The sequence below is a fragment of the Pleurodeles waltl genome, chromosome 6 (assembly GCF_031143425.1).
Source record: "Pleurodeles waltl isolate 20211129_DDA chromosome 6, aPleWal1.hap1.20221129, whole genome shotgun sequence".
NCBI lineage: Eukaryota > Metazoa > Chordata > Amphibia > Caudata > Salamandridae > Pleurodeles > Pleurodeles waltl.
This window is the reverse complement of record NC_090445.1, coordinates 1,445,098,501-1,445,118,898: the sequence shown is the minus strand read 5'-3', so window position 1 is coordinate 1,445,118,898 and position 20,398 is coordinate 1,445,098,501. Positions and strand designations below refer to the sequence as shown.

Below are 20,398 nucleotides of genomic sequence, written 5' to 3'. Positions count from 1 at the left end.
CCACATTATGCCTGAGTCAGGCATAATGTATGCAAGGGGGGCGTTCCGACACGGGGAGACCCGGAAAAATGGCGCAGTGTAATTTACAATATTTCAATGCGTTATTTTTTCCGTCATTTTTACCGCCTGCTTAGAGCAGGCATTAAAATGATGCACCTGGACTTAAAGTTCATGATCACCAAGCTACAGGTAGAATCTGGTTGCTCAGTGGACTAAGGCATCCCCTCCAGAAATCTGAGTTGGATTTTATGACCAGAGTTTCAAATCTTTGTGGGTCCACTCATTTTTCCATTCTTATAAGGTTGATAAAATGAGTGCCGTTAACTTGGGTAAAAATAAGCACCTGCTATTCGGCACCATGTTGCCCCAATTCTACAATATGCACTTTACAAATACAAGTGTTATATTTTTTCAGAGGCCAAAGTTCAGCTGAGTGAGAAATCCCCACAGCATGAACCGTAACTGTTAGTTAACAAATCCACTTTTACTTTTGAGATTGTTACAATAGTTTCTAACAGTGAAAGATTTGTTAAAAATAAAAAAATAGGCCAACATCTCTTTTTTGAAGCCTACCACGACGGATTCTGGGATTGCTGAATATCAAGGCTGCCGAGTATTGATTATACCTCATGTCTCTTTCTTCCACCACCCTGCACTTCCTGTTCCTTTATCTCACTTTTGCAAGTTGTTGTTTATTCCAACTTTCTTACCTGGCACTCTTTTGCTATTTCTTCTTACTTAATCATTCTTCCTTTTTTGCATTTCTCTTCCTTGCTGTTATTGAATGTTTAATAATGAAAAATAAGTAGAGGTTTCCGAAAAAGATGGCCAGTGCCCACCACCAACAACCACTGCTGTGAGCCCAGGAAAGGAGGCTCAGTTGAGGCAGCTGCATGAGAGGGAAGGCAGCACGTCTTTGGCTCACATACTCTGCCCTTTATGTTTATTGACTCTTAACAAGAAGCATCTTAAGGTACTTCTTATATGTATATTATTGTCAGTGTGGCACCGCAGCTAATGGGAGATGTTGTCTTTTTTTCCAGCAACTGAGACAGAAACTAGACAGACATTCATAGCCTTCAGTTTTTGACACTGGCACATATTACACGCTCGTAAAATTCACACATTCAGAAGCACAAATTCAGTCCATAATATTGGGAGCATTAGCCAGAGATCCATGCTTTGTAATCTATATCTTCGTCAACTAAATATAATATATATTTTGTTCCATGCCTGTGCAACAAAAAATGAAGAACGATATTTTATATTTATAGACACTTCTGGCTTTAGGACGGTGCGACCGGTGCTGCTTCACTAGGCACTAACCTCAGGTGGTGCTGAATTTTAAAATATCCTCTAGGGTAAAAGGTACCTCCTGCAGAGATCTTTGTGTGCCAAGCAATTTGTAGGAGATAATAATAATGGTAAGATATCTCTGGTAGCTAATGTACTAACTGGAGAGATCTGTGTTTTGTCCAGTCACAGTTCTGACTCTTTATAAAATAGCATAGAGGGTTGAGGTGCCTGCTGCAAAGCACAATGGGTAACATGCAGATTACAGATTGGAAATCCTTTTGCTATCTGAAGTTCATAATAAAATCCTTCTAATGTAGCACAGTGAGTTGCAATCAACATCAAAGGGCTGCATGCCAACTGCACGGCATGGGCATGGCATCTTATTTTTTTCTCCAAAATATTGGTATTTTAAGATTGCTATGAAGGGTTGCTTTGGGTAGTAATACATATTAGTGAAGACAACCACAGTGTTACATTTTAAATCCCGAGTTTGTATTTCGTCAGACCAATCACTCTTAACATATAATGCCTGCCAGTAAGGTCTTATGTAACTCTTCCTATCCAGTGATTTACACACTAACATGATTCTTTGCCGCTTTGTAATGTGAGTGTGTGATGTAAAGCACTCTCACACCCTACAGTAGGATGGGTGGCACTTTAAAAGAAATGAAGTAAATGTGAAAGGTGTGCTATGGAAAGAGGATGGTAGTGAGGGAATCAGTGGAGAAGGAGACAGGGGTGTAGCTTGGTTAGTAAGACTGAGGGATTTGTGGGCTTCAGTTTTTCCGACAATCAGGCAGGCTTGAATGGGGGTTTAAGGGCCAGTGAAAAGTGAAAGGGGTGCGTTTCGTGAGGTTTACTTAAAACACAATATTTTGTAAAATAACCATGTTTAAGGCCTTCAAAACTGTGTGTGTGCGCGTGTGCACGTGTGTGTTTTGTCTGAGTATTTAAAACTCCTTGGTGAAATCCAACAGACACCTTACCATACTCGACTGAAAGCTCCTGTACCCAACTATTTGTTGAATAATATATTTATAATGGGGCTGTAACCCCCCAAACACTCCCCCTGAAGCTATGCCACTTGAAGGAGGTCAAGGGTGGGCTGCAGCAAAGACTGTCACATGGGTGAAGCCAACTCCAAAGACTGCCCTGGTTACAGATTTAAAGAATTATCAATGTGATCTTAGTAGGTGGCTTGGACTGGATGGCTATGGGAAAATAGAACTTGCAGACTACGAAAATTATTCAAGCTGTCTTGAAGCACTCTCTCCCCTGGACAACTCACATTCAGGTTCCCAGCCACAGTATAGAGCAGAAACTGCTCTTTTAGCAGCCTCAGACCAGCTTCAGCCATTCTACACAACAAAGGCCACTTCGTTTGAGTGTTATTAGACCTCTGAGCAGCATTCAACTCTGTGTTACACTCCACTTTATTGGAGCGGATGGCTATAAAGGGTATTCTTCGCTCAGTGCTCTTGTGGATACGCTCTTTTCTAGCAGAACACTTACAGAGAGTCACCTTGGGCCCTTCCAAATCCATCCCTTTCTAGCTTAAAGGGGGAGTCCGTCTAGACCTGTCACTTGGCCCTACCATGTTTAATGTGTAATTCACACCTCTAGCCCAAATTCTGCAATCTTTTGGTTTTACAAATTGTGTTTTATGTGTTCGATGGGTAGCTTTTTTTGCCCACATCTGAGCAAACTGCTTACACCCAAGAGGTCATTAAAGACTACTTCTTGTTAGTTGCTAAATGAATGCAGAAAAACTGTCTGCAATTCAATTCCTCTAGAAGTGTGATTCTGGTTTTCAGTGTGCCTCATACTATTTAGTTAAATTGATAGTGGCCTTTGGATCTGGGTCAAGCTTCCCTGCCTTCAACCAAAGACAGAATCCTTGGCATGCTTAGATCAAGACCTGTTCTTTAAGTCTCAGGCTATGGCAGTTTCTTTGCCTAGCTTTATCTTTAGAAAGTCTTGGATTTTCCACCTGCAGCCTTTAAAAATCAATCATCTGGTCAGCGATTATGCCCAGGTTGAGTTACGGTAACTCACTTTACCTAGGGCTCCCCAGGTGAGCCATACAAAAACTGCAGACATTGCACAATGCTATAGCTCACTAAAGGCCCAATTTAGTTTTCAGCGAACGAGTTACTCCCTCACAACAATGACAGATAGCCTGTCCATCGAAATATGAATCCCATTATGTCCTATAAGATTAAGATTTTGGCGGACGGGCTATCCATCACCATTGTGACGGAATAATCTGTCTGTTGAAATCTAAATCAGGCCCTACGTCTTAATACTACCACGTCATATTTCTCTTCAGAGTCTCCTATGGGGTCTACACTGGCTCCCCACTCATTTCACCATTAATCTAACAGGTCCTGAATACCTTTAAAGGCTAGTAAAGCTCTACATTCCATTGAAGGCTCTATGGTCTTTGTGAATCAGGGGCCTGATTAAAGAATTGGAGAATGTAGCATTCTACGTCGGCCTGGCAGGGGAAAAGAAAATCAGAATTGCCGGCAAGTATGAAATGCTTTCACCTGCATCCAATCTAATGATGAAGTGAAAGATTTTGGTGTTGCTGACAGTTTCAATTCTTCCCTAACAACTGAGAGCACTGGTGGTGTCCTCCGGTTACCACGTAACGTAACAAGTTGAAGACTCACCGCATTTGTATCAGAGAAGCATAGAGCTCTGACTGCTAATGCAAATGGACTATTGCAATGCTCTACCTTTTGGAGTGACCAAGATGTACGTCCGAAACTTCAAGTGCTGCAAGATTCTGCATTAATAGTAGGAAGCAAATTCCCATAACTTGAAAGACTGTACTACTTCCCCCACATGCTAAAATTTGATTTAAAACTCGAACTCTGCCTCACAGGGTCCAGAGCTGGGACACACCTCTCCATCTTATGAACAGTCTGAAACGTACACCCGAGCCACTTTAATGGAAGAAACACCAAAGGGTCTAAATCACAAAGCGAAGGTACACTTTGAATACGTTTTCACTTTGTAGTAGGTTTGCTATTTTCAATATTCACAAACTCCAAAAGTAAACTTATTCCATAACAGTAAGGGACATGTCTCTATCCCGAGAAAGCAATTGGCTTACTCTGGTGTGGGTGGGTAATGTCCCTACTTTAAGCACTCCCTAGTTCTCCCTAAACCCCAGTTATTACTCCCCAATCCCATCCCCTTTAGTAGTCGATCTGCCCCTTTCCCCATGTACACGCCTGTGTCCCTCCCACAATGACTGCTAAGATCTATACTTCATGTGTGGAGACTCCGCAGTTGGGGTGGAGTGTTCCACAAACATAAGTATAGGCAAAACTTACATTTTGTGATGTGTTTTGTGGTATGTTTTGTAGTATAACAAAACGTACTACAAAGTTTAATTTGAGAACAAGGCTCGTAGTCTTAGCCAAGCATAGAAGGGTGCAAGATATAATTTTATTATTTGTATCCCACGGTCACAATTTATCGTGTGCATTTAATTCCACATGTTTGTATATTTGCTATATTAGTAATTGTAATGTGTTGTATTGAAATCCTTCAAACCCTTAATACTATCATTAAAAAAAAAAATCTGAAGGAGAGGTAACAGATTATGGCAAGATGTAACGGACTCACAAAAAGCTCCCAAAAAAAGCTTATTACAAGTGGCCTGGTGTTGGGGCTGATATTTATCGGACTCAATAGAATCTCTGCCTGCTCTGCCGAAATTTATTAGGCCTGGTAAATGACTTCCAATTATGAGTTTTTGCCTGATAATAGGAATTAACATGCACATTTTAGTTCTTAAAGCACCAAAATCCACATGTTCGGGTAATTAGGGGGCATTTCCACCCCAGTAGTTTGGCAGGTTTGGCCTGCTGACATTTTTCAGCGGTAAACTGTGAGGGTGTCGTGTACACCACCAAATTCCTAATTGGGATTTGTGGGATAACAGGAGTTGCTTGACATATCACAACTAGCCGGGCCACTTGTAATGTGGGCCAAAGTGTATTGAGGAAATAAGTTTAGTTTTATAATTTTAGATTGTCCGTAAAATTTGTCTGATAATTTCCAGCCCATAAATATTTAAGAAAAGTGACCCTACATCCAATGCAGTGACACTTTTCTAGCGCGCCTTAGCGCCCCCGTAATTCCACCATGTATGCTTCATATTTAATATACAGCACACCATGACACAGGGTAAAATTGTTGGTGCTAGTCCTGCAAAGTACATATAGATCTATTTTAATAAATGGTGTGCCTCCTTTTAATGCCGTTCAGAGCAGGCGTTAAAAAATGCAACTAAAAATGGTGCATTGGAATCTCTTAGATTCCACTGCGCCATTTTTGCGGTCCCCCTAATGGGGGAATGCCCCCTTTGCATACATTATGCATGGCACATGCATAAAATGGCGCAAAGGGTTGCAAAGTGGCGCAATGCATGCATCGCGTACTTTGTAAATATGGCACGGCAGTTTTTGAAGCCTAATGCCACATTAGCATCATACAAATTATGCTAATGTGGCGCTAGAGCTTCTTAAATCTGGGCCTTAGTTTGAATGAATAATAGGCCCAGAGAATGCCATTCTCTTCGCTCACTGCTCTACGGCATCAATGAGAGTACATCTCAAGCATGGTAGATGCAGCAATTGAAATACCTAGGATTGACTAGAAATCTGCTTTGTGTGTTAAAATCATACTTGTATGTAGGATTTAGCGTGGAAAACAATTGGGCTTAATGTTTAACTTCTTAAGGTAGCCCTATAAAGTTTTTTTTATTTTTATAGAACCAGTGATTCAATATTCCTAAACAATTATATGACGCACAGGGAAAAGATGCCTAAATGTAAAGTAGCATATCAATAAGTGCTATGTTAATTAAGGAAAACTAAGTTAAATGAATTATAAGACACTATTATACTAATGAATGGCAATGAATCACTACAAAATAAACCCAATTAAATCACATGACATCCCTTTACCTAATAGGGGACCCCATCACATGGTAAGAAATAAAAGAACGAAAGTATGAAATGTACCGCTTTAAATGATAGTGCTTCAATAAATGGTGGCACATCATTACTTAATAGAACATTTTATCTAAGGAATTGGATGTCATGAATAAATGCTAGAGTGAGGTTAGGCGAAAAGATATCTCATTATACAATGGAATCCCAAAGAATGTTTATATACTGTTTACATGACTGAGCTCCAACTAATGATTAGGTACCCTAATAAATAAAAGCACCCCATAAAAATTGAAGACCCCCGTTAAAAGGTAGAACTCAATTAAATTTAAACGCAGCTATTTGAATTATAGGATACCCCATTAAATGAAAGGAGACCACTGAATGCTTGGCTACTACATTAAGTAAGGGGACCCTCACTCTCACCTATCAGCTCTGTGGTGCCAGAGCCATTAGACCAAGCTGTCCACTTGAACCTGTGCTTGCCAATCTCCTGCACTCTGCAGGTGTAGCGCCCCTGGTCTGTGCGCCGCAGGTTGAACAGCTCAAGCCTGTAGGTCCTCCTTGCTCGCTCCTCGCGCAGGTGCAGCCTCTTCCTGTTGACCGGATTGCTGTAATTCCCATAGTACTGGACAGCCCCGAATTTGTTCATTTTGATCATGATGTGCTCCCGCCCAGGTGACCTGGAGAAGACCCAGCGCACGGCCAGTAGGTTCTCAGGCCTTTTCTTCTGGGAGACATGGCAAATGAGAGAAGCGTTTCCTCCTTCAAAGAAATGCACTGAAGGTCCAGGAGAAACGGTGACATTCAGGCTGTTCCACACTCCTGCCAAAGAGAAGGAAAGAGATGTAGTCTTGACTGTTACATATGTTCTGTTCCAAGTGACCTCTTTTCCTGGTTTACATTCTACAAGTATTCCCACCCAGCACCAATTTCCATCTCTTTCATCGTGTTGACACAGAAAATCTGAAGGTATCCTCAGTGATTGTATGTTCCATCCTCCCCTCCTAGTCTCTTGAATCGTCCACCCCAGTTGAAAAAGTGCCCTGTTCCAGACACTTACTGAATCTCATCCAATAGGCAAATATTACAGTGCTTTTTGGCCAAGATGACCCCACTGAGTGCTGATCCCCTATTTGCATAGGCCAACCTTGCAATGGCAATTTTAGTGTCCAAACAACATGCTTTTGCCATCCTTTCTTCTCCCACCAAACACACCTAGGCTCTGATTTATACATTTTTTGCGCTGCATCGCCGTCATTTATTGGCGCAAAAGAGGCGCAAACTTACAGAATACAATTGTATTTTGTAAGTTTGCGCCGCTTTTGCATCAAAAAATGACGGCGATGCGGCGCAAAAAAGGTATAAATCAGGGCCCTAGTGCCTTCAAGATCACTTCATTGTGAATGAGGTGGAAGCATGTTCACTGGGGAGGCACGTGGGTCCGTGGAAGGGATTACAAAACACTCATTCGCTAGGCGTGTTGTTGGAATGTAATATGTGAATTGTGATGTTGCTCAGCTGTAACTGTAGATCCCATGCTCCTTCCTCTTCCAGCTTCTGAGTAATACATCAAACCCAGAATGCATTTTGTAATTTAAAAAGAAACATTTCTATTAAGTGCAGAAGTAAGCAAAATATAAAAATACCTTAAGGAGTCCTCCACATAATTAATTAAAAGCAAGGAATTACTGACGAACAGGATGATTCAATATTTACAGTAGATACAACGTTTAGAACTTAATCTCTAGTCTGATGGCTTTGTAGCCCATACCAGATTCTTGTGGTCAAAAGTTGGAAAAGGTCATCTGCGCTCCCACACACCTTCATTCTGAACTCACATCTTTTGTATATATGAAAAGTCACTTGGTAACAATTTACTATTCTCATAAAAAAGTTTTTGTCACAAATCTTAATGGGTGATGGGCACCAAATATTTGTATACACTTGTTTACCTGTCATTCGTAGGGTTTTTCTGAAAGCAAAAATAAATGTATGTTTAACTTGAAAACTATGGATTAAAATTGTTGTAATTAGATTTGCAATTATAACATGTGTTTTTCTCTATGCCAGTTCTGATGAATTCTGCTTACTTCAGTATAGAGAAAGAGTCTTTGTTTTCTTCTTCTGCATGAAGAAAGAAAGTGCAATAAATGATCTTTGCTGCAGCCTCAAAAAGTACCAGGCAAAATTTCCATTACACGGTTGTAATGTAGCCTAATTTCAATAATATTGAGGTATGCTTGTTATATATATCACCAGATTATGTGATTAAGCCACATTAAGCAACTATCTGCTGTGCGCAGCAAAAATTTGGTAAGAGCACACAGGGAAAATGTGAACAAGAACTCGAGCATCTGTTATTTGTAAAACTTGTGTCCTTTGCACTACTTTTTGTAGCACGTAATGCATCCTTGTCTCCAAAATGGCAGGTTATTACTTCAAGAGGATTCAGCCTGCCCTCTTCATCCATTGGTCTGTTATTATGTCAGTCACATTGTTCTTCCAACCACTGCCACACACAGGATGGGGCAACAGGTCATCCCACTTTAGCCATTGGCCAACTTCACTGGCAGTGGCAACATTCTGCCCTTTCAGAAGGAGCACATCAACAAAGTAGCTGCTTTAAATGCATAGACTTAAATATATGCTTTTTGAGCCCAAATATATTTTTGCTTTTAGCCATTTTTTTGGCTTGATGGGGGCCTAACAGTCTTCCCAACACTAAGGATAAAACGAGTATGGAAAAACCAGATGTCTAATGGCCAATGCCAGATCTGCTAGCGTTGTCAATCCTGGTTTATATATTATACATAGTTTCTCCAATGTTTTATTCTCCAAGCTGCATCTTCCATCTTTTCTACAACTCTTACCAGGTACTCCTTTCATCCACCAGCCTTCTGATTTAGAATGTTGACACAAGGTGTCTTTGACTATCAGTTGGTAGCTGACAATGTGAAGAGGCAAGGTGTTTGGTGGAAGTGTTGCCCGCCTTAAACAAAAAGATCAATGAAGATGTCGTCAGAGGGTTTTTCTTTTCAAGAAAGGGACTTTACTAAGTTATGTTTCCTAATTTCTCATTCATGCTCCATTTTTATCCCAAAAAATAAAACTGACTTCTAAATAATGTTGGAAATTTGAATGTTTTTTTGTCATGATCAGCTCAAACAACTCTTCGATGTGTGGACATTGTCGGAAATTGGCTTAAATGTATTAGTGAGTTCATGTAAAAAGGTGTGGGCTGAGTGGCTCTATTGTTCTGTATAAGCGGAATCGATAACTTTAATGGTGGCTTGATGCACCACTGTCTAACAAAAGATACATTACACTTTCTAGAGAACATAGGATCTTCCACTCTACTGAGTCCTCCCCTCATTACAGTGGCTGTCAGTGAGGAAAGGTGAGCGGGTATTGAGAGATTCACAGAAGGGATGGCAAGAGACATTCTTTACTCATTTACGGCAGTAACATTTAGGGTCTTCCTAACGCTCCAATCCCAACTTTAGGCTTTCATGTAGCCGTTGAGTAACAGCAATTGTGGTATTCTTTAACCAAGAGAGCAAGAGTCTAACATCTGTATTTATTAAAAAATGCTTCTGCATGTTTGCCTATGATTTTGATGAAAACTTGGCCATGTTCCCATGCAGGCCTTGGTTTTAAACAAAACAAAGGGCTAACTTTTTTTTTTTTAAACGAGGTGGCCGAGTGTCAAACTGGACTATTGACACTTTACGATAAAAGACAGAAAACACCTATCATAGGTGTACATTACGAGATTAGCAGTCCTGTTTTAAGTGAAGTGCAATTTTCTCACTCACCCTCATAGCAATGTGGTCATATGTGCTACTTGAAGGGGCACTATGGCACCTTCTCTGCTAGCTGCTGCCTAGGCAGCTGCATGTACTTCCCTACTCTAGAACATATCCTGAAAAGAGGCTACATTTCTCAAGGGTTCATGCAGATCACAGATGAGCACACTGAACAGGAGAGAGGTGAGTATACAACGCTGTGCGAACTGTCCATCACTCATTTTAACTACGGTCCAATTCACAAATTAAAGCAATTCAACAGAGCAAGTAGAGAGCAGGCTAGTTTTACCCTACTGATGATGTATTGTGTCAAGAGGGCCTTTCCTTAGTTGTGTGGGCCTATTTTCCATGTGGTTCAAAATAATCCATTCATCTTCAAAAGACTTAAAAGCGTTTGCATGCTCCTGCATACAGCAGATGGCTTTTGCACTGTGCACCTAAACTAGCAAACATATCAGCTTTGCTTATGCATATACTTTCCTTATTGTGTTCAATAAATGAATGAATATTCTGCATAAATCTGGGTTCAATGAATTACCTTTTAGTTATATATGCACAAAGACCAACACACTGCCCCACTAGAATTCAAGCATTTTGATTGATAGAAGGCATTAGCACAATATGGGCTTGCATGATGTTCTACCATTTGACGTCATGCATCAATAAGTAACTTGTCACACCTGGTACAGGCTCCTCTATTTAAAACTTTCTTTTCAATAATTACTTGTCAGTAGGAAGTTCCCAGGCAAGCTTGTCAAAGATTTTGCAAGGCTTGGAGCAGAAAACATCATGCAGGGCTCTGTGGATGTTTTTTCTATTTTGCCATATGCTAGAAGCACCACTTTCTAGGTATTGCAACATGTACCTCAAGAAAACAGGGTTTCTAGCACCTTCTAGTGGTATGGCCACATCGATTTCTCCTTAATTAATAAAACCAGCTGGCTTACTTCCATTTACATTTCTATAAATAACTTTTGCTGAAGCAGCAAAAGTATGAGGTCTGGGGCCTAATGCCTCCTCTGCTTTCCTCCTGTGCAGCCCTGTTTCCTGGTAGAGTCAGCCCAGGATCATAGTTAAAATTAATGTGACAATGATCAACCGACAATGAGTAAATCTAACAGTTCCACTGCCTGGGTGACATAGATCATTAAGGTTTCAAACAGGATACTATTGTAATTATGGCTATGGCCTGCCAAAATCCCTTGATGGCCCTAACATGAACACCATCTTTAAAGACTCCTCCATTTTTTTTTTTTTTTTTTTTTCAGATGGGTCAGTCATCTGCTGGTGAAGCCCAAATAAGACAAAACAGTTTGGTGGTGCTTGTCCTCCTGTCTAGATGTGACATGGATTGGCATTTGGGGCTTTATTCTTCCTACTGAATATAATTAAGACTGATTTAAATATAGTTGGTCTCTTTGTGGGGTGGTATAGTGGTAAAGTGGGTGACAAATGATAGACTGGAATGAGGGTGTGAGTGATTGCCAGTTCTGGAGACTATACGCAAGTATTCCACCTATCACCTGTCAAAATCTATTAATGCAACACACTAAATGCGACAGGTACAGCCGATATGGGTCCCTTGGTCACTATGCCAGGGGACCCAAGTACCTTACTAACGAGGGCTAGCTACACCATAGCCAATCTAGGATTGCTTTCCCTCTCTGTCGAAAGAGGGCTTAGCTTGACAGTGTTCTGTCTGGATTGTTCCCATTGGTGTAGGACAAGGGCTGATTTACATAAAGCTGGTCTCTGTTAGGCCTGGGTGAAATTTTAATTAGGCCAGAGTATTTGGAATAATTTTAGTAATTACTCATTAATCTTGTGATGGAAAATTATCGAAATTAAGAGGTTACTCCAGCTTGAGAAATTAGGAGTAATTTTGGGCAAAAATCTTACCGCAGGAGCACAGGTACAAGTGCCTAAGAGAGCGAGAGTGTCCTGCAGTATTTACATGCCCCGCCCTTCACTTATTTTATCGGGAAGAACTATACCGTTCTCTGAATATATTTTTAAAGATTGCTTTATGTCACTTCACTTGTTTTTGGTAGAGAGTGTATGGACTTGGGAAGATACACAACTATTAAATGTATTCGTCATTTATTTATTTAGCAAGCATGACTGTCATTAGAGCTGCTGCTATGGAAAACAGACCCTCAGATGTATAGTTTTTTTTTTTAATTGTGTAAGGGGAGAAACTTTGCAGGGATGGGTCTCTACTCTTCTTCTTGATGTTAAACAGGCATTTGGAACACCAATTTCACCTTATCAAACAGATGAGGAACGGTTGGTGGAAAGAGAGAGGTGTCTTTTACACAGTTACAGTGTGACAAGAAGATAGTGCTAAATACTGGATTACGCTTCTCATGCAATTAAGCATAATCACAAGATATTTTGCATTAATTCTGAGTAATTATGCAAGAGAGAATTACGCCAGTGATGCCCACCCATAGTCTCTGCCTGGAGTGACATAGGATACAAAAAAGCTATGGACTTCAATGCAACCCTTACTGATTACCAGTGGCTGAGGCAATTTAGAGTCACTCTACCCCTCACCTTTGTGTTTTCTTCATTTGTCTCCTGAAATAGTTCTTTTGAAAAATACAGTCAAGGACAAACCAATAGTTTCATTAAACATTCCCAATATCTGAAAACCGGTTACAGGAGGATGGCAGTGGTAAAGTCAACCATATTTACAGTACAATCCCAGAACTATATTTGTTTGTAAAGGATCAAAGCTAAGTCAAAAATATAGAATGTTTACAGGGTGCTCCACCTAAAATAACCCATGCCACCTTGGAATTCATATAGTTACCTTGGTGGGGTACACTATTTCTCACTATGGGCCAGATTTACGACCCTGTCACACAACACAGCGTACCAGCTAAAGTTGCAGCACAGCGTTGTATTACAAGGAGGAGGAAAGTGCCAAATCTACTGAGATATGGCACTCCCCTCTCTCTAATGCCAGCGCACAATCAGGCTGCTGAGCGCCACACACACACCTTTGCACAATAATGCAGAGGTGTCTGCGTGAGTCTAGCATAGGTTTGTACTGGAAGGGTACTCTTCCAGTACAAAATACTATACCCAGACAAGCTAAGAAACTTTTCCTACTTTGTGTGTGTGCTGTACAGTGAAGCACACATGCAAAGTCAGAAAAGAAAAGAGAGATAAAAGTATTTCTCCTTTTAAAGCCTGCTTCAAAGTGGCATTATTTTTTGGTGCAAAACCCTGTCTACTCTGGTCAATAGATGGGGGTTTGCATCAAAAAGCACGAGTGGCTGCATTGGAACGCCCATGTACCACCCATGTGATGCTCCTCTGTCACAGAGTAACGCAAACCACCGCTTTGTGTTAGTTTTAAGCACCTTTCCAGCGCAAAACCAAGTGTTGTGCCGGAAGGTAAATGCAACAAAAGCTTTTTGTGCAGGTTTGCATCACTTTTGTAAATCTGACCCCAATTCTTTAAGTATTTAAGTAATTGACAATGAGGTAGAACAACCGACTCTTTTGTACTGACCTCAAACTTCTTTTCAATCTCTCACGGACCTGAAAATGTTTGAGGAGAAAAAAAGACGTGTTGCTTGGTTTCCTGTGAAACCTTACAGTATCTCTTAAGACATATTTCGAGGCACTAATCACCTATAACAATGACCTTCTGGTCGAAGGACAAATTGTATCGGAACTACCTAATATGAACTAAATCCTACATCAAGAAATAATCTAGCCAGATTCTTCTTGTTATCTACAACAGAATGTTTAGTAAGCACTTAGTTGACCAAAATGTATAATGTTTAATAGATTTTATAACACTACACTTCATTAGTAGGTAAATGAAGCAGATTAACTAAATTAAAAAGGTACAGAACGCCAGACTTTGTTCTGTCCCTTACTAGAATACTTCATCATTGTTGACAATCTCACTATGCAGACAGTGATCATTGCAACCAGCCAGCTCGTTGACTAGATTACCCACCCAGACCTCAGTGTCGTTCAGCCGTTCCGCTGCCGAAGTAATTTCTCGGCCAATGAGACCTGTATAACTTTGTAACTGACCTAAGAAAACTGTGTTAGCCTCCCCATGTACTCTCATGATCTCCATCGTTGCAAACTTTACAATGCTGAAAGGGCAGCTGAAAAGTTATCTACGCTGTTTCATAGAAGTGAGCATCTTCCACACGAGCAATACTTTTAAATTAACCAAGCCTTCCCAAACGTTGTGTACAAACTCGTGAAATCGTGACTGGCAATTTTAAAAGTTTTTTAAAATATTGGTTTATATACTCGGAGTTAGTGGATAAACTAGACTAACTCTGACCTACACTTCTGTAGAAAATAAAATGTACCCTTAGCAGTGGGTAGACCCACTGAACATAAAATTGTAACACAGTATGTTGCTCATACAGGATATGTATACAACTGAGGCTTAAGGAGAGGTCGGTGTATGGGTGTGTAATGTATTACTATGTGTGGTCACTTAAACTCAATATTGGACCATGACACCATGGGTCATACTTAAGGAAAGAGGCACTGTCCTAGTGGAGTGCCACTTTCTTTGCACCCCTTAGCGCACCCCTACCGCCACCATGTGTGCGCTGTATCTAAGATACGGCTCACCATGGCGCAGGGTAGGGGGCAATAGCGTAATTTTAATTGACGCTATTGATGTACTCCGTAGGAGTAGTGCCAAAATACTGGCGCTACTCCTGCAGAGTACATAGGGGCCCATTATAAATAATGGCTGCCCCCTTTTTAACGCTTGCTCTGAGCAGGCGTTAAAAGTGCCATAAAAAATGACGCAAGGAAATCTGTTAGATTTCTTTGTGGTATTTTTTTGTCCCTCCCTAGCGGGAGAACGCCCCTATCGGTATACACTAAGCCTGGTGCAGGCATAATGTAACGCAAATGGTTACAAAGTGGTGTAATGCATGCATTGCACCACTTTGTATATGTGGTGCAAGGATTTTGGCCTTGTTGGGCCACATTCATGTTAAAACAATGACGCTAATGTGGCGCAAGGGGCTTATAAATATGTCCCCATGTGCAGCTCATACAGGGGTATCCTAGGGCAGTAACACTATGTAAGAAGCAGACAACAAATGTCCTGAATAGGACCATCGCACTGTGTATGACTCAAGTATTCTCACTAAAGTATTACAATATTTGTTGAACATATAATATCATGTGTGGCTCATAGATGCTCAGCAGAGGTGTGAGACTTAAAGGTAACCTTCAGTAAGCAGAACAGCAAAACAAGTTTTACCAAATAGTGTTTGACTGCTCCCACCAAATCTAACCAAAGAAATTCTGAACCAAGAGGAAAATATTTGTTCCAAATTAAACCATTATTGTTAGTCGTAGGCCAGAAGCATCTATTTTGGACAAGTGTGTAAGGCACAATTAAATAAACACTGCAAGAAAAAAGTAGTACATATTAAATATGCTGAATTTCCAAACTTAAAGAAAAGGGTTGATAAATTAGAATTATTTTTAAAGTCCACCGGAAACAGGATAATTTAAACAAATAATAAATATGTTTCATGGGTTCCCAAACAGTAAGTCCCTATTTCAAGATGATGTCCAAAGAGTAAAGAAAGCTCATACTGTAACCTCACCAAACATCACAAACTGAGTTGGGAAAAGGAAATCCTAATTGGTGTCTTTCCAAGTTGAGGTTTGTAGAAATGTTACAATTGGGCTGGGCAGGTCAGAAGAGAGCAATCGCGGAGCATGGAGCAGCCCAGAGAGGACCTTCAGCAAATGGATGAATCGGGGGCCATAAAAGGAGTTTTCAGAAGATGAAACACCCGTCTGTTCAGTTCCCATTGCCGAGTTCCTGTGGATTTTGGCCAGTCTTGTCTAATGGCTGTTCCAGCTGAGGTGTCTAGGTTTTTTCCTGAGTTTCTGCGTGGGAAATCTGACTCACAAAAGATTAAGCATTGTGTCCTGAGCTAATTCTTCACTGCACAACAAAAATGGACAGAATTTCCTATTCTTCCAGTAAGATCCTAGGAACTTTGACACAAAGCACAAGGCTTGGAACAATTTTGCCAAAGGGTGTGGCGTGAGGCCTTTCCTCCAACAAAGATATGCTTAAAGTGGCCTCACAAGGGACCAGTATGGTGAACTTCAGCTTGCATGAGAAGTTGTATTCTTGTCCTAGGCTCACTACACCGAACTCTTACAACCTGTATGCAAAGTGGTCACGATCAGTGATCCCACATTGGTTCCCTGCCAGCCTTAGCAGGCTCTCAAGATTTATAATAGCAGCTCCTCTAATCAATTTTATGCAGGCAAGCGGGCTCTCCTGTCATAGGCGTGTTTGACTTCATTTTTTCCAAGCAGGTCTGATACAAGACATAGCAAGCATCTCGCTGATGTGAAGCCACGAGGATAGTTTTGTTGGTTTCTGAGACAGGGAGATCTTTATGGAGTAGGAAAAAGTATAAGGGGCTGATTTAAGAAAAGTGGTGCTGCAACCAGTGCAGCTCCACATTCCTTGCGCCCCTTAGCACCCCCTACTGCCACCATGCATGCGCCATATTTAAAATACAGCACACCATTGTGCATGGTTGGGGGCAATAGTGTCAGAATTGCTGACGCTATTGATGTACTCTGCAGGAGTAGTGCCAAAATTGTGAAGAGTTCATAGGGGCTCATTGTATTCAATGGCATGCACTCTTTTAACGCCTGCTCTGAGCAGGCACTGAAAGTGCTGAAAAAACATGCCGCTATGAAATGTCTTAGATTTCCTTGTGCCATTTTTTCGGCCGACCTAACGGGGGAAGGCCCCCTTTCCAAACATTATGCCTGGCGCAGGCATAATGTGGCACAAGAGTTTACAAAGTGGCGCAATGCATGCATTGCACCACTTTGTAAATATGGTGTGTGGAAAAAGCCACAAAGAATTATGCTATTGTGACACTAAGGTGGTGTTAGGGCCTCTTAAATCAGGCCCTAAAACTGCAATAATCACAGTTCAAAATGGTACCAGTTTTATACCTCAAGGTTGGTTCTTAAATAGAGAGCTTCTTGAACGATGAATATGGTACCATTAAAATTGTATATTATCCTTCTTTCTGTCATTCAGTTTAGCATTTAAGATTCAATCCATGTGGGAATTGCTTTTTCCTTCTACACACTTTGAAACATCTGCCTAAATACTTAACAATTCACCTTAAACCTTACCTTTGACCTCACCCTTTCTTTAACCATAATACTTTTGGTCCTCAATTATATTTATTTTATTTATCAGTAATAACATCTTGACCAGAAACATTTTAAAAAGCAAAGCTGGTGGCAGATAGAACAATAAGAGTGGTTTTGTTACTATTAAACTGAAACACTGTTGTCCATTCACTGTGTCAGTTGTATGGATATCAATGGAAAAGACAAACTCATAACTACGATAAAACATTTCCTTGACTAGAGGGACATATAGGCCCTAACCTAAACCCCCAACTTTAACCTTATCCTGAACCTTAAACCTTTATGCTAGGCATTTTCAAATTCTCAATAAATAACTGAGGCCCTCATTTACACTCCAGTGGTGCAGTGTGCCGGCCCATATTTATAAGGCCATGCAACGCCACCTTGCATGGTTTTTCATGGCCTTGTAAATATAGCCATATTTCATGCATAACTCTGCATGAAAGAGGTGTTCTATGGGCGTTACTGAGGGTGTTCTCACGTAACACCTATTGAATGTGACGCATTCCCAGATTTACAAGGCTGAGAATGTGTCCGATTCCTACGCCACCTCAGGGGTGGCATTAAAGTGGTGCAACGGGGAGAAATAACATTATTTCTCCCTGTTTTTTCCTCTGTGTGTGTTGTATTCTGTAGCACACATAGAAAGAGGAAAACACCATTAATGATTGTTTATGGGCAGGAAGATGTTCCTTCCTGCACATAAACAATCAACCTGGCAATGAGGACATCCTTGCACCATGGCACAAGCGTATCTGCATTGGCGCTAGGCAGCAGTTTGTGCATCAGTGTAGAGGAAAGTACAGGGATGCGTCATATTTCTGTAAATACAATGCATCCCTGCACTTTCAAAATTATGATGCGTGGTGCAGTATGCTGGCTTGCAGCACCACGCCGCATCATTTCTTTGTATATGAGCGCCTGAGAACCCAAATTGTAAACTTAATCAACATCATATCACTAGGTAAGACTGCCCTTTTTAGGTCACCCCTCACATATGAACCATATACCTGAATTTAACCCTTAAGCCCCTGATGCTGTATTGCTAATCATAACTGTAATTAAGATTAGGGCAGGTCTTCATATACAATGTCATTTTACAGGAATGAGTCTCTGTCTCAGAATAGGAAAGCTAAGTAAATACATGTTCAGGTTTTTACTCAGACATGCACAATCAGCTAAGATCTGGTGGTAAGTTCTGGGACAAAAAAATAGGTTAGCATAGGTTGTGCTTAATGCTGAATAGGCACATGTGTAAAACAGGCTACAATTGAGTCCAAATGGCCCAGTAAGTGTACTCATGATGGCTCTGCATAAGATCAGAGCATTATCTGCAACTCACAAAATGTCGCAAAGACTCTCTCAGCAGATTTCATGCTGCAGATGTACAGTGGATCTGGTTTCCACATGTGGACTGCTGACCTTATATCTACCTGTTAAACAGTATTTCTGGTCAGCTCACTCTCTAATCACCTCAGACACAAAACGTGATAGTAACCACACAAGTGAGAATTCTTCAAAACCAGACCTCAACTAGTCCCCATGATAAGAGATATGGGGGGTCATTACAACCCTGGCAGTCAAAGACCGCCAGGGCTGTTCTGGAGGAAGCACCGCCAACAGGCTGGCGGTGCTCCACAGGGAATTACGACCGCGGCGGAAGCGCTGCGGTCGCACCGCCGGGACCGGCGGTTTCCCGTCATTTTTGTCCCGGCGGGAGTAATCCTCCAGGGCAGCGCTGCTTGCAGCGCTGCCCAGGGGATTATGAGTCCCCCTCCCGCCAGCCTTTTCATGGCGGCATGAACCACCATGAGAAGGCTGGCGGAAAGGGGAGTCATGGGGCCCCTGCACTGCCCATGCCACGGGCATGGGCAGTGCAGGGGGCCCCTGCCATGGCCCGTGCAGCTTTTCACTGTCTGCTGTGCAGACAGTGAAAAGCGCGACGGGTGCAACTATACCCGTCGCACAGCGGCAACACCGCCGGCTCCATTTGTAGCTGGCTCCTGTGTTGCGGCCGAGGTCCCCGCTGGGCTGGCGGGCAGAAACCAGGTTTCCGCCCGCCAGCCCAGCGGGGATCTCATTATGGCTGCTGCGGGAGTGCGGCCGCATTGGCGGTCCACCGCCCGTCAAGGTTGTAATGACCCACATAGGCCCTCATTACAACCCTGGCGGTTGGTGTTAAAGTGGTGGTAATACCGCAAACTGGCCGGCAGTAATTACCGCCATATTATGACCATGGCGGTGTTATCTCTGATAGACAGCCAATGTACCACACTGACCGCCAGGGCGGAAACAACAGCCACCACGGTGGTAGCCGCCTACAGCCAGGCGGAAGTCAATGTTCCGCCCACCATATTATGACATGCTAAACCACCACCTTTTCCTGGGCGGTACCAACAACATCAAAAGCCTGGCAGAAACACTGCACAGAAGTGAAAGGACTCACCATTGCAGACACAGGGAACAACCACACCGCCATGGAGCCCGAGCTGCATGTCTTCCCCATGATTTTCTACGTGCTGCTCCACCACGAACATCAACGCCGGCGAAGACTACAACGGTGAGTACAGCCGCCTAGTACACAAGGGAGGGAGGGAGGAAAAAGAGAGTGGCACACACACGCAACACCCCCCCCAACACCATACACACAATCAGCTGCATCACAAAAACATTTGTACCCTGTACCTCGGATGAATAATGCAAGGACAAAACGATTTTGAGAAACTGAATGTAATGGGAGAAACACATCAAGATAAATAAGTGAGGCAAGACATGAGATATATACATATGCACACAAAAAGGGACACAGCCCAGTCCACAATCTACGAAGTCCACATAGCCACAGGCCAAAGTCCAAGACCAAACATGGCACCTGCCTCAACACGGATAGAACACTCCAGAGGCATCTGTTGGTAACTAGGCAGGCACCTCAGGGGAACGTGGGATGGGGCGCATCTCAGCCGGGAGATGGAACAACACCACTGGTTCAGGTGGGGGCAACATGCCCTGTGCTTGGTCCTGGGGAGTGCAAGGCCAGTGTCTCTCGAGTGGGTGACTTGCCCACTTGCTCTGGAGGGGGCAACATGCCCTGTGCTTGGACCTGGGGAGTGC

At 42.0% G+C, this 20,398-nt stretch overlaps 1 protein-coding gene across 1 annotated transcript in view; it reads right to left on the bottom strand.

The window, feature by feature from the left end:
- VSTM4 (V-set and transmembrane domain containing 4) overlaps nucleotides 1–20,398 on the bottom strand; it is a 99,940-nt gene that overhangs the window by 54,596 nt on the left and 24,946 nt on the right. The window contains exon 2 of the mRNA XM_069240878.1: nucleotides 6,693–7,091. Within this exon, the coding sequence (XP_069096979.1) occupies nucleotides 6,693–7,091 (399 nt within the window). The remainder of the gene's footprint in view (nucleotides 1–6,692; nucleotides 7,092–20,398) is intronic.